General features: G+C 50.4%; 5 protein-coding genes across 5 annotated transcripts; 2 read left to right on the top strand and 3 right to left on the bottom strand.

The window, feature by feature from the left end:
- Positions 1-294: 294 nt before the first annotated feature.
- Positions 295-1,127, bottom strand: POX_f07805 (putative proteasome subunit beta type-4; the record flags this gene model as incomplete). Its single annotated transcript, XM_050116599.1, has 4 exons — positions 295-372; positions 437-560; positions 628-877; positions 959-1,127. 4 exons carry the CDS (start codon positions 1,125-1,127, stop codon positions 295-297), a joined length of 621 nt encoding a protein of 206 aa, XP_049966738.1.
- A 401-nt stretch (positions 1,128-1,528) lies between these two features.
- Positions 1,529-3,460, top strand: POX_f07804 (uncharacterized protein; the record flags this gene model as incomplete). Its single annotated transcript, XM_050116598.1, has 2 exons — positions 1,529-1,894; positions 1,961-3,460. The coding sequence occupies 2 exons, from the start codon at positions 1,529-1,531 to the stop codon at positions 3,458-3,460; spliced, it is 1,866 nt and encodes a 621-aa protein (XP_049966737.1).
- A 729-nt stretch (positions 3,461-4,189) lies between these two features.
- On the bottom strand, positions 4,190-6,299 carry POX_f07803 (uncharacterized protein; the record flags this gene model as incomplete). Its single annotated transcript, XM_050116597.1, has 3 exons — positions 4,190-5,285; positions 5,347-6,131; positions 6,198-6,299. The coding sequence occupies 3 exons, from the start codon at positions 6,297-6,299 to the stop codon at positions 4,190-4,192; spliced, it is 1,983 nt and encodes a 660-aa protein (XP_049966736.1).
- Positions 6,300-7,585: 1,286 nt separating this feature from the next.
- Positions 7,586-9,352, bottom strand: POX_f07802 (uncharacterized protein; the record flags this gene model as incomplete). The annotated part of the gene is made up of 4 exons (XM_050116596.1): positions 7,586-8,923; positions 8,982-9,074; positions 9,134-9,253; positions 9,314-9,352. The coding sequence occupies 4 exons, from the start codon at positions 9,350-9,352 to the stop codon at positions 7,586-7,588; spliced, it is 1,590 nt and encodes a 529-aa protein (XP_049966735.1).
- A 1,063-nt stretch (positions 9,353-10,415) lies between these two features.
- POX_f07801 (Cytochrome c oxidase-assembly factor cox23) lies at positions 10,416-11,010 on the top strand (the record flags this gene model as incomplete). The annotated part of the gene is made up of 3 exons (XM_050116595.1): positions 10,416-10,486; positions 10,679-10,786; positions 10,929-11,010. 3 exons carry the CDS (start codon positions 10,416-10,418, stop codon positions 11,008-11,010), a joined length of 261 nt encoding a protein of 86 aa, XP_049966734.1.
- Between the last annotated feature and the right edge of the window lie 902 nt (positions 11,011-11,912).

The following is an 11,912-nucleotide window of genomic DNA, read 5'->3' as shown; positions in this document are numbered from 1 at the left end:
TGTGGATCCATGCGGTCGGAAACTGAGCTTGGTGTCATTGCAACTGAAGTGACCAAAATGACCTCGCCGCATGCCTAGATGCCACCATCTTAGAAAAAGGTCCACTTGTACTGTCACATAGTGATATTTTTACTCATTGATATATGGTAGATCCCTCTCTGACGCCGCCGAGAGTATTCATTAATATAAGCGAGTAACGTGACCAGAGGCGCAGTAACATATTGTAATTGATCTTGTCATCAATGGTAAAACGTCATAGGATATGATACAACAAACGCCTCAGAATGTCGACATTTACGCACTCCGAACAATCTTGTCGTTGTCAAAATCCACCTCCTTCACTCCATCTTTCGTGATGATCTTCACGAGAACCTATCGAGTAGAAGTGTCAGCCACGGAGCCAAACAAAAACAATACAAGCTTAGGCCACACGTACACCCTTGTAGTCGATCGGCAGTCGTCGCTTCAGCTCATCTGTGCACATCTCCAAGAGTTTCAAACCTTGGTCGAGATTAATATTGGGATTGTGGTGCTTGTCCAACAGGGAAAGACAGTAGTATCTGCAATCGATTAGCTTTGCCAGCCTGCCCGGGGCGATGCCGGGCCAAGCAGAAGAGTGCTACATACTGGGCATATCCGTGAGCAGCATATGGCACGGGAGCCAATGACGCCAGATAGTCAATCCAGTAGAGATGGGGTTGCTGTGTGAGAGGATCCATGCCTCCAAGAAGTAGGTTGACTGTGTAAGGGCTTCTCGACCGCAAGCTGCGGGCCAACTCTCCTCGGACAAAGTTCGCCACGGCTGAAGGGCTGAGTTCTGTGTCGTTACGCATCGAGTAAAGTTGAACATTTGCTTGAATGAATTCGGCGAATTGTACTAGTCGAGGAGAGTTGTCAATACCTGAAACCTAGCTATGCCTCGAGTTGTTATGCCGCGCTCGGGTCGTAGGATGCTTACCGGTGTCACCGGCCTCTCCACTGAATGCCATCATTGTGTTGCGATTTAGCTGCCTCGTCTTGTCATCTTCGGCTTTGATAATCGTCGGACCTCGCATAATGGCCTTGGAGGCGGCCACAATGACAAAGTCCTTTCCGGTGATGCCCAAAAGAACGTCCCTGTATAGCATGTAAGCAGATGCTCATCGATAGAGAGCGTCACAGTGAGGATGAGACTACTGACATTTTTGCAGATCAATACACGTCAAATGGGGTAGGGAGTGAAACTGAGTCAATAGAAGTAACGATGGTGAGGAGGCTTCGGACTGAGAGAGCTGGTGCTGAGTGTTGGAGAACCGCGCGGCGAGCTTGCCGCCTGGACTGGCAGCGGAAGACGGGAGCTTCTGGGCACGCTCAGCTCTCTGCTGACTCAGCCGCCGCCTAGCGCTTTTTTCTCCGAAAAAAAAGTTGTCTGCGCCATAGAATCTCCATTGCGGCGACGATAACGACGATAATTCCCTTGAACCCACCGACATTTGCGTCCAATTCCACTTTTGGGAGTTCTTTCACAGACTCTGGATCCAAGGTCATCATGCCTTCATTCTTTACAGTCCCCGCTTCGCAGCGCAAAAGGAAGAGAGATGATCGCGCCGCTGCGCCAGCAACGAAGAAGCGAGGCGTCGATGCCAAGAATGAACAGACAGGAGGCCGTCGAGCCCGCGAGCGCGAAGAGTCTATTTCAGGAAGCGATTCAGAGGACGAGGAGGCATTGGGCTCTGGACTTTCTGGTTCCGAGTCTGGATCAGACTCTGATGAGGGCGAAACGGCCGCAGACCGGAGACTCAAACTCGCCGAACGATATTTGGACAACGTTCGGGAAGATGTCGAGGAGACAATTGGTTTCGATGCCGCTGAAATTGATCGAGATTTGATCGCCGAGAGACTGAAGGAGGATGTGGTATGTGCACAGAGACCCTGCCTTCAGAACCACTTGCTTCGGCGACTTACATGAACCATTGTACAGGACGAGTTCAAGGGACGCACTTTTCGGCAGATTGCATCTCATCTTTCATTCTCCGAACCTTCTTGTTCATTCTTCCGCTCTGATACCCAATCTACTACATCCGTCGCTTTGCACCCGCCGTACGCCTATACGGTGTCCAAGGACAGAACTTTGATCAAGTGGGAGTTGGCCACACCTTGCGCACCAGCAACGACCGAGGGCAACGGCTCCTCAACACGGCCGCCCCGTCCCCAGCGCAAGAAGCCTAAGCGCGTCAAGTACGCCAGAGGTGTTCGCAAGATCGCGGAAACTGGGGAAGAGTCCGGCCACACTGGAAGCATTCTGACTGTCGCCGTATCGCCCTCAGGCAAATTTGTTGCCACCGGTGGTGCTGACAAGCGTCTCGTCATCTGGGATGCGGAGACCTTGACCCCAATGAGAACGTTCACGCAACATCGCGACTCTGTGAGCAGCCTCGCCTTCGCCCGTCATATCTCTACGATGAGCTCTGGAGAACAACTCTTCTCTGGGTCGTACGATCGAACGCTGAAGACGTGGTCAATCAGCGGGGCCGGCCACGCATATGTTGAGACTCTTTTTGGCCATCAAGACCACGTCACAGGCGTGGCCGCTATGACGATTGATCAGTGTGTTTCTGTTGGGGCCAGAGACCGCACCGCCAGATTATGGAAAGTTGTGGATGAGTCTCAGCTTGTGTTCCGTGGGGGTGCATCCAAAAAAGCACCTCACATTGAGAGTAACATTGACTGCATTGCTCCCCTCCCTCCGAGTCACTTTGTGACCGGTTCTGATTCTGGCTCTATCTCACTGTGGTCCATGCACAAGAAGAAACCCCTTTACACTATTCCACTGGCCCATGGTCTGGACCCCATGCCCCCCCTGGACGAGCTTTCTCCGGAAGTTGATCCAGAGACTGCTGCTCGCAATGCGCGCCACATGAGGCGGATGCCGCGGTGGATCACCGCATTGGCAACCGTCCCCGGCACTGACGTTGTTCTTAGCGGCAGCTGGGATGGCTGGATCCGGGCGTGGCGCATTTCGGAAGACAAGAAGACAATTATTCCCATGGGTCCGGTGGGATCGGGCATTCTGGGGCAGACCGCTCCTGACACGCCGTCCAAGCAGCTCAATAAGTCTCTCGCTCTTCAAGCAACGCCCGACGCCGATCCCATGCAAGTCGAAGAGACCATTAATAACGAGACGACGGAATCCCAGCCATTGATCAAGGGTGTCATCAATGACATTGCTGTCTTCGAGCGTCGCCCTGAGAAGGACTCCGATTTATCTGCGAAATCGTCGTCGAAATCAGGAAAGTCCTCGGTTTCGGAGGCCCGGGGTCTCTGCATTGTGGCTGCGGTTGGTAAAGAGCATCGCTTGGCGCGATGGAAGTGCTACGCCAACAACTATGACCAGGGACATTCTCCTGACGGACGCAATGGTGCTGTCGTTTTCGAGGTCCCATTCAACTCCACAGAGAACATCGTGGAAACCGACCTTTAATGGACTTGTCCCAAAAAATCTTTTGCTTGATGATTTCTTTCCTTCACAGCGTTGTAGAAAAAAGTGGTTCTGGAGTCGGAGTCGCACTTGTATCTTACCATATTGCATCGACATGGCAGATGAGTTTGTTCATAAGCCAGATTACTTTTAAATTTTTTTTCTTCAATCGAGTCAAAGCGCGTGTCTGTGATATGTTTCAATAATTCCCGTCGTTGTAGTCCGATGGGAATTCGTTTTTCAAGGAGTGTCTGTCAGGCCTGGGTGTAGCCCAATCCTGGGCCTAGTCAACTTGGGACCTAAGGCCTATGCAAAAGCCATGATAAACTTATATCTGGCGAACGCTGACTTCCACGTATACAGCATGCATGACGAGTACGTGCATGGCACGCATTTGTTCGTTCACACGGTCCTGTTATGTTCCATTCCCAATCTCAGGGCTGCTAGGGTACTGAATAGGTACTTCACACGAGCCTTATTCATATCAGTAGGAATATTTTATCTACCCCCCAACTTGGCACAGAGGATGCAGCAGCTCCCGTTCTCCAACGCAATGGAAGGGAAAGTCATAACTATACGAAATAATCGATTATTGTTTCAGTGATGGGCTGATCAAGCGGACTTTACCCTAAATAGGAAATGCCTAAATACCTAGATGTCCGGACACTGGCAAATGTGATATAAACTTCGGCCACCGGATGGGCCACCGTATTCTGCTTCATCACTACTGACTCAAGTCAGATACTGCTTCCACCAATCTTCCTTTCGCGTATAAGATTCATAAATCGCCTTTTTACCATGCCATCCATGGCCTTCACCCTCAAATTCAACCACTTCGGCCACTCGTCCCTTTGAATGCATAGCTTCGGCCATCATTCTTGCTTGAGCAATCGGAACAATCATATCTTCCGTTCCTTGCAACATCAACAACGGCGCCTTCATCTGCTCTGCAAAATAGCACGGACTGCGATCTTTCAGCTCTGCCTCCCGATCCTCAGGCTTAGTTTTGCACAGTAGCAGGCGGTCCACATCTTGACTCTCAAACTTATATGAGTCAGCCTGCAGAGCCTTTACATCACTGATGCCATAAGAGCTGATGCCTGCCGCCCATGTCTCGGGAAACATGTGGAGAGCTCGAAGAGTCAAGTAGCCTCCAGCACTGCCGCCGTAGATTCCGACCCGGGTCCTATCTATGAGGCCCTTGTCGGCGAGGAATTCGACTGCACTGACTGCATCGCCAACATCGACCAGGCCCCAGTAGCCTGACAATCGTTCTCTATACTCTCGGCCAAAGGCGACAGATCCAGTGTAATTGACAGCACACACGGCAAAGCCACGGGTGGTCCAGTATTGAATATCGAGAGACAGTGCCGGTGTGACGGCTCCGTTTGGACCTCCATGGACGTAAGTCAGAAGAGGCGGAAGAGCACCTTGTTCGGCTTGGTAGTCGGGGTTGCGAGGGGCAAAGTAGAACATGTACACCTCGCCGTCGGTGAGTGGGCCATACTTTTGAGGGGCCGTGTACTCGGCTGCGATTGAAACGAATTCAGGGGCCAGCTCGAATGAGGCAGTGGAGGTGAGAATCTTTCTGGTAACCTCGAAAGACGGAGTGAATGTGACAAGCGCCAGCTCCTGAGGTGAAGTCTTTGATGAGCCAACCACTGCGAAACTCGTGGCTGACACGCGGGTGATCGAGTCGACATCCACGTAAGGCAGGTCCAGCTCTTGAGCTGAGCAAGCGGCGGTGTCGACAAGAACAATCTTGCTAGTGGCATGGGTGATCACAGTTGCCACGATGGTCTTGTCATCGAGTGAGACAAATGTGCATCTTGAGGGGGAGGCGTCAGTTAGAAGCCGAATCGGTCAAGGAAGGTGATCTCAAAACGTACTCTCCAACGTGCCACTCTGCAATCGCAAAGTCCGAATGCTCCAGTCCATGGAATTTGAAGACTCGAGTTTGAGAGTTTGCCGGATCATATGAATACAATTGCCAGAATCCAGTCTTGTCGCTTGCGAAAAAGAGCTTTCCATCCAATCCCCACTTCGGTTGAGCAATGCTCTCCTCCTGCGCCTTGCCAGCGATTCGAGTCACATTGACTAGAGAACCCTCTTGCCATTCAGCTACATGCAGCACAGTGCCAGTCCAAGGCATGTCCGGATGGGTCCATTGGATCCAGGACACGTACCTCCCAGACGGGTCAAACTTGGGATGAGAGTAAAAATCATCGCCGCGGGCAATGGTAATTTCCTTGTTAGGGTCCTGGGGATCAAGTTCAAGGTCAATCGCTACCAGCGTGTTGTGCACGTGGGTAGCCTGAGTTTCTGGGGTGGCCTCGCGATGGTCTTCCTTGATGGCAATAACCCATCGCGGATTCGTTGGATGCGTTGAGAAATCAGCATAGCGGATTCCCTTCTCGGCTGGTCGAACCAGCGTGGCTTGAGATGACTCTGGATCCAGCAGATAGATATTGCATGATTTCTCATCGGATAACAGCAGTTTCCCATCCGGTCTCATAGCGATCGATCCACCTCCCATCTCTTGGACAGTTGCGAAGGCACTGAGATCTTTTGGGAGGACATCTTTGCTTTGGCCGTTTTGCCTGTGTTCAACTATCGCCGCACGGCCGTCTTCGACCGGACGGCACTCGACGGAATATATTGCCCCAGTGGATTCCTGATATTGTCAGCGGGGATTTTTTCTTGTTTGGGGGTTGGCCATGAGTTTTGCTGGGCCACTGACATTAACGGCAACTTCGTTGAGCATGATGCTGTTTGTCGCTAAACCCTCGGCGGTTAGTGGGCTCTTCCAGTGCCCGAAGGGCGCAGTTTGAGTTTGCACCATATTGAAACACTCGTCAAGGGTGTTGGTCAAAAGCGAGATCTGCTATTCTCACTTGCGACGTAGTTGTAAATAGATAAACTTCTGAAGTAGTTGCGGCCAAGACCTGAGGCGGCGGTTCCTTTTCAAAGCTTGAGTCACAGGGTGGTATCCACCAGCCCGGTCTCATTAGTACAGCCTCCGATAATGTTTACGACTGGATGACTGTGTTCCAGAGAACTTTAGAACTTGACCGTTCAGTGGATTTCCTTCTTATGCACCCCCGAGACACAATAAACATAATGCTAGAGGATATGGCCAAAGCATCCATCCAGGCTGAGACTTTTGAAAAACAAAATGCCGATTAAATAATGATTACAACACGATGGAAGGAATCATATCTTGACAGGGAAAACCTTCGCATTCGGATCACCTGATGTCACGAGATGCATGTGCACTCGAGCAACATCAAATTGATGGGCTCGATAGGTGCAAGTATCTTCGAGGTGAACCGGTACACTGATGAATGCAACATGCTACCACTATAAGTTCAAAGATTTCGATAGGCACCTGATACTGGTATGCAAGTAGAGTTAGGCAGAAAGATTTTGATCGATTCTCGTAGTCAACGAACAATCAGCCAAGAATGATCGACCCCCAGCAGCGACAGATTCAGATTCAAGATATCAAGTATCGCCGACAGTCGCCGAGCGGTTCTCCCTCTCGCTCGCTCAACGCGATATGGAGATGTGAATTATGATTATTTTGTTTACAACATGAGCAAGATTTTCTCATTCTGCAACACGCGTTGTACCTAGGTCAAAGCAGAACCAGGAAAACGAGTTGCAACAAATTACCCAAATGAAATGCACCCAAAGAGAACCTCCCTCGCTTGCTATGCCGCCAGGATTCCAAGAACAGAAGAAAGAAAACCAGAATTGACCACTGAGGTCCAGCGGAAATGAGCAGAAAAAGTAAAGAGTAGACAATCAACTCGTAGCTTGCAAGAGTTGCTCACACGATCTCAAAGGCAAAAGCGGATCAAAAAGCGGAAAGTTCAAAGGGGTATTTGCAAAGGAAGTATATGATGGTTAGAGGGGGGCCAAAAACGGCAAAGGTTGTGCAGGACACCCGATGGAGACCTCCGAATCCACCAAGAAGAAGATGAAATAGAAAGCCAAGAAATCCCAATCAGCACACCAAATGTCTATATGAGGCGGCAGCAAAGGAAAAAGAAAAGAAGGGAGGGGGGTTGTAGTCAGACACCAGGCAAGGAATGCACAGTGACCTTCCATCCCATACGGCCAAAATCAATACGGTGAAAATCGTGCGTGGCGTCTCTGTGTTGCTCTCCGTATAGGACCAACGGGTTGCTCGTCATCGGAGTCAGCAACAGGAATGGCATTCTGGGTTGAAGAGCCAGTCAACCTGGAATGCCTTGCAGGACTTGGAGAAGGGCTGCCTGTGACTTCACTTTCATCGCTTGAAGCAGGGATTTCCTGCCGCTTGTGAAATCGTCCCCGCTGAATAGGCATTTCGTCTTCGTCGTCATCGTCACTGTTATCGTCATACACGGTGCCTTCTTGATCCTCCTCTTCTTCCTCATAATGGTCTTCTTCTTCTTCCGACGCTTCATCGTTGATGAACGACGAGACACGCGGTGCTGATCGCGTAATATGAAAATGAGGCGTAGGGTCGGGCGACCTGAGGCTGCGATTGGAGGGATGTTCACGCAAAGAACGTTGCGCCGTCTCAAGATCGGAAGTGTCTGTCGGATCAAGAGACGAACTCCGTGACTCCGCAAGCCTTCCTAGCAGGCCCATGTAAGCGGCGCGTTCGTCATGTTCATTCTCTTCATTCTCTTCGTCGTCTGAAGAGTCAAGGTTTACAACGGGTCGGCCATGTCGACGAGCCGAAGGCCCTCGAGGATGGTGGCGATTTTCTCCTACCACGGTGGAATGATCAGAGTCATTTTGGTGGAAAGTTTGGTTCTCCTCATCATCAATAAAAGAGTCTGCCTCGTCGTAGGCGTCTTCCTCGTCATCAAAGTCATCCTCATTTTCGTCGTCAAAATGACTGTCATAAGGGTCAGCTGGAGGTCTTGCCCCCCAAAAGCGTCGGTGGTAGCCCCGATTATCCAACGCATGGATCAGCGGGTCAAAGATGCTGCCGCCGGACACTCCATCACCGAACAGATAATGTGGTCCGTACGGCCCGTAAGGTCCTCCAAAAATTTGGTCTTCGTCGAATCCAAATGCATCCTCATCCGGTTCCTCCCCGTCCACCATGGAGTCGAAATCCGTGTCCTCATCGTAGTCATCGTCGTCGTCACCAGATTCACTGAGATCGGTCACATCGTCGTTCTCTCGGTAGGTCCACCCACAGCCTCCACAGGAATTTTCCTCGAGCTCCCACTGACAGCGTGGACAGCGTAAGACTCCATCGTCCACGTCGACTAGAGGTTTCAAAGCGGGTCCTTTTGGTTTGAAGAGTCCGCCAAACAGGCCACCGGTTTGGGGGTTTGTATTTGCTTTGTCCTGGTCCAACTTTTCCGTCTCTGCGAGCCGGTTGGCTAAGTGTTCGTGTGTCGTTTCCCCTCTGTCCAACAGCTCTGCGCGACTTGTGAACATCTGCACGATTTCTCGAATCTGGTGGCGGTGGCGAGTTAGAATGAGACAGCTTTGTTGCGGCGTTCATCTTCCTTACCAGATAGGCTGGCGCAGGCTGAGTCTTGACGGCTGCCCGACAGTCAGGACATGTCCGCTTTGATCGACCGCCACTGAACCATTGGGCCAGGCACTGTGAGGTATTAGATAGGCGGCTCCGCGGCCAGAGACAAGAGAGGGACGAAGACGTACGGTGTAACAAAAGGTATGGCCACAGGCAAGACTGAAAGGCTCATAGAGTGGTCGTATACAGATACCGCATTGTAAGCGACTTCGAATATCGTCCACATGTCCTTGCAGGGTGTTGAACAGCTGTGCGCTCGTCAGTTGCCGTCATAATGCAGCGCTCTCGTCGGAGTTGCTTAATCATACTCCAGCTATTTCAGCCACGGATTTACCACCGCCTGCCATTCTGGGCGTGAATTGTGTAAAGCTGTATTCAAATAATAGTTGTTTCCGAGGGTTTCAGGATTGTCGCGGTTTCGAAGCTCTCAAAGCGCGGGGGCGCGTGGCGCGCGATCTCAAAGTCGCGGTGGGGGCTCGAACGGGATAATTTTGACGTGGATGAGCTGGGCGGCTAAAATGAGGATCTCGGTCAAAGTGAAACCGACAGAATATGACTGGCGTCAAGCCCAGAGCTAACGCAGCTATAACGCAGAGGGAGCAGAACCGAAATCGAAGTTTACAAGATCGAAACTTTTCAAACCCAGGGCAAGAGTGTTTGTCGATAGTAGTAGCCTCAGGCACTCAGTTACATAAGGAACCCGTTGCCCGCTACGTCGCCGGGAGGTGGAACTTGCGTATACTAAGGAACTGTACCTGTCACCTTGACTTGAGAGTTCTGGACAATTCGCAACAGCTGGCAGACGACCCATACCTGTCAGTCATGGAGAGTAATGCATCTGACAATGTCGAGCAATGGCCTTAGAATTCTGTGAATGCTCATCAGTGAAATGCAGTCAAAGTCTGCCGATAGTCTCACACTTTCCATCGATTCTGAAATTAGCGTGGTCCATCATGGGCTGTCCGAAAAAGGTTAAATAGATTCACACGTCGCGATCCAGTGAAAAGTTCCGAGGTCTTCACCTGGGATGTAGCTGACTCAAGATCTGTAAAACAAATTTATCCAGATCGTTCGATATGTATTTGTAACGTCAACATGAGCTTCGCGAACACTAATGACACAATAGACACGAACAATAATATTGTCGATCTTGATCTGTCTTCAATGAATTTCCGGCCTTGATCGAAGCTCCGTCGCCATGCAGAGCCGCGCCAAGACGGCGCTACCGATCGTCCCGAGCTCCATCCAGCCAGGAAGAACCCCAACTATCAAAATCCGATCCTCGCTGGATTCGTTCTGGGGTCTTCAAATCTCATCTTCCGTACGCCAATATTGAACTTTGAACTAGACGCAACACCCTGAGTCCGAGATATCACCCTATCGGATCCATCTTGTGTACATTTGGGCCCGATGTCGTCCAACGCTCCACAGGACGAACAGCACGGCAAGGCATGGGAAAAGGCCGAGCGGAAGTTCTCACAGTGAGATCCCTACTCCCTTGTATTCGGCTCCTCCCTCCATCCAGCAAGAAATGCACCCCATTACTGAGAGTCTGAACATGATCAACGATGAGCAACCTTCGTGGCACCGACCCCGCTTATCCCCAATTTTCCGCGCTTTTGCCTCGCATGGTCTAGCTTTTCTCAGAAAGTATGGCTAACTGGAATCGCTAGTAAACCTGCGAGCGAGTATTACGATCCGTGTCAAGACTTTGCGGATCGCAGTCTCAGGTGTATGAAACGTAATAATTTTGATCGCGAGATGTGCGGTGACTACTTTCAGTAAGTGCTGACACCATTGATGCCAGTCTCATGGAGGTGCCGAGTCACGGTAATTCACAAGGGGCGGCTCTGCTGAACTTTCCTCTATCTGCTATGACTCCGTCCACCAAAAAGTAGCTTGCTGACTTGGTTTTCTCCTCAGAGCCTATCGCGACTGCAAGAAGAACTGGGTAAGTGACATTTTGATTGAGCAGGCATTGACTGGGCTACCGACCAAACTATGAGCATCGCCCTTCTGTCGAGAAACTCTCTTCGTGATCAAAAAACACTGACTTTTGCGAAGCTTAACCAAAAGAAATCTGCAAGTTCACCTCAGAAATAACTTGATTCCAATACAGAAAGAGATTGCAGAAATGCCTATACAGACCAGCATATCTGCAAGTGTTTCCCAATGTTTCCTCTCCAGTCAGGGCACAATGTGTCAAAGAAAGCGTCATTCAAAGGCCACATATTGGTGCCATCCCTAGAGATGACACGGCGTGCAAGCCGAGTCTTCAACTCAAACATGATATGCTTGACCACAGGCCATTTTTGACTTGTATGCACGTCTTCGTTGCTCTTCCGGGGGGTGTCGACGAGCCAATTCTGGAAATGTACGATATTACTTTGATTGAAAGAAGCTTTCCACGTCCCGCTTTTTACCCGCTGAATGTCGATTTTTGTTTGCCTCCATAATGATATGTCTCGAGCGTCCGTGCCATCAGCCTTGCGGCGCGTTGCATATGCTGCCAGAGAGCCCCAGGATCGGTCGAGGCTGTTTATCTTGGAAACAACATCTTGCCGGATTCGGAAATGCTGCGTTTCCTAAAAATACCAAGTACACAAGGCTACCTGCTTACCCTGTAGTAATTGGGGCCTTGTAGTACCATTATTGAGATTTAAGCCTACCCGTTTCCTCACAGGGGCTTCGATGTATTCGCATCAAGTGCTATACAAAGGTGCTCTTGAATTGGAACTCTGTTTAGCTTCTGTCATAAATAAAGGCGAGTAAGGTAGTCATGCATACTCCTCGCTTGAGAAAAGAAATTATGAAAAGTAGTGTCTCAGCCATCAGATGATCTAAACGCTCTCGTCACTCAAGCATCGAGCGAGAAGGTGGCCTTCACGTCATCTGCAAATCGGGCTG

Source organism: Penicillium oxalicum, chromosome VI (genome assembly GCF_001723175.1).
Source record: "Penicillium oxalicum strain HP7-1 chromosome VI, whole genome shotgun sequence".
NCBI lineage: Eukaryota > Fungi > Ascomycota > Eurotiomycetes > Eurotiales > Aspergillaceae > Penicillium > Penicillium oxalicum.
This window is presented reverse-complemented; position numbering and strand designations above follow the sequence as displayed.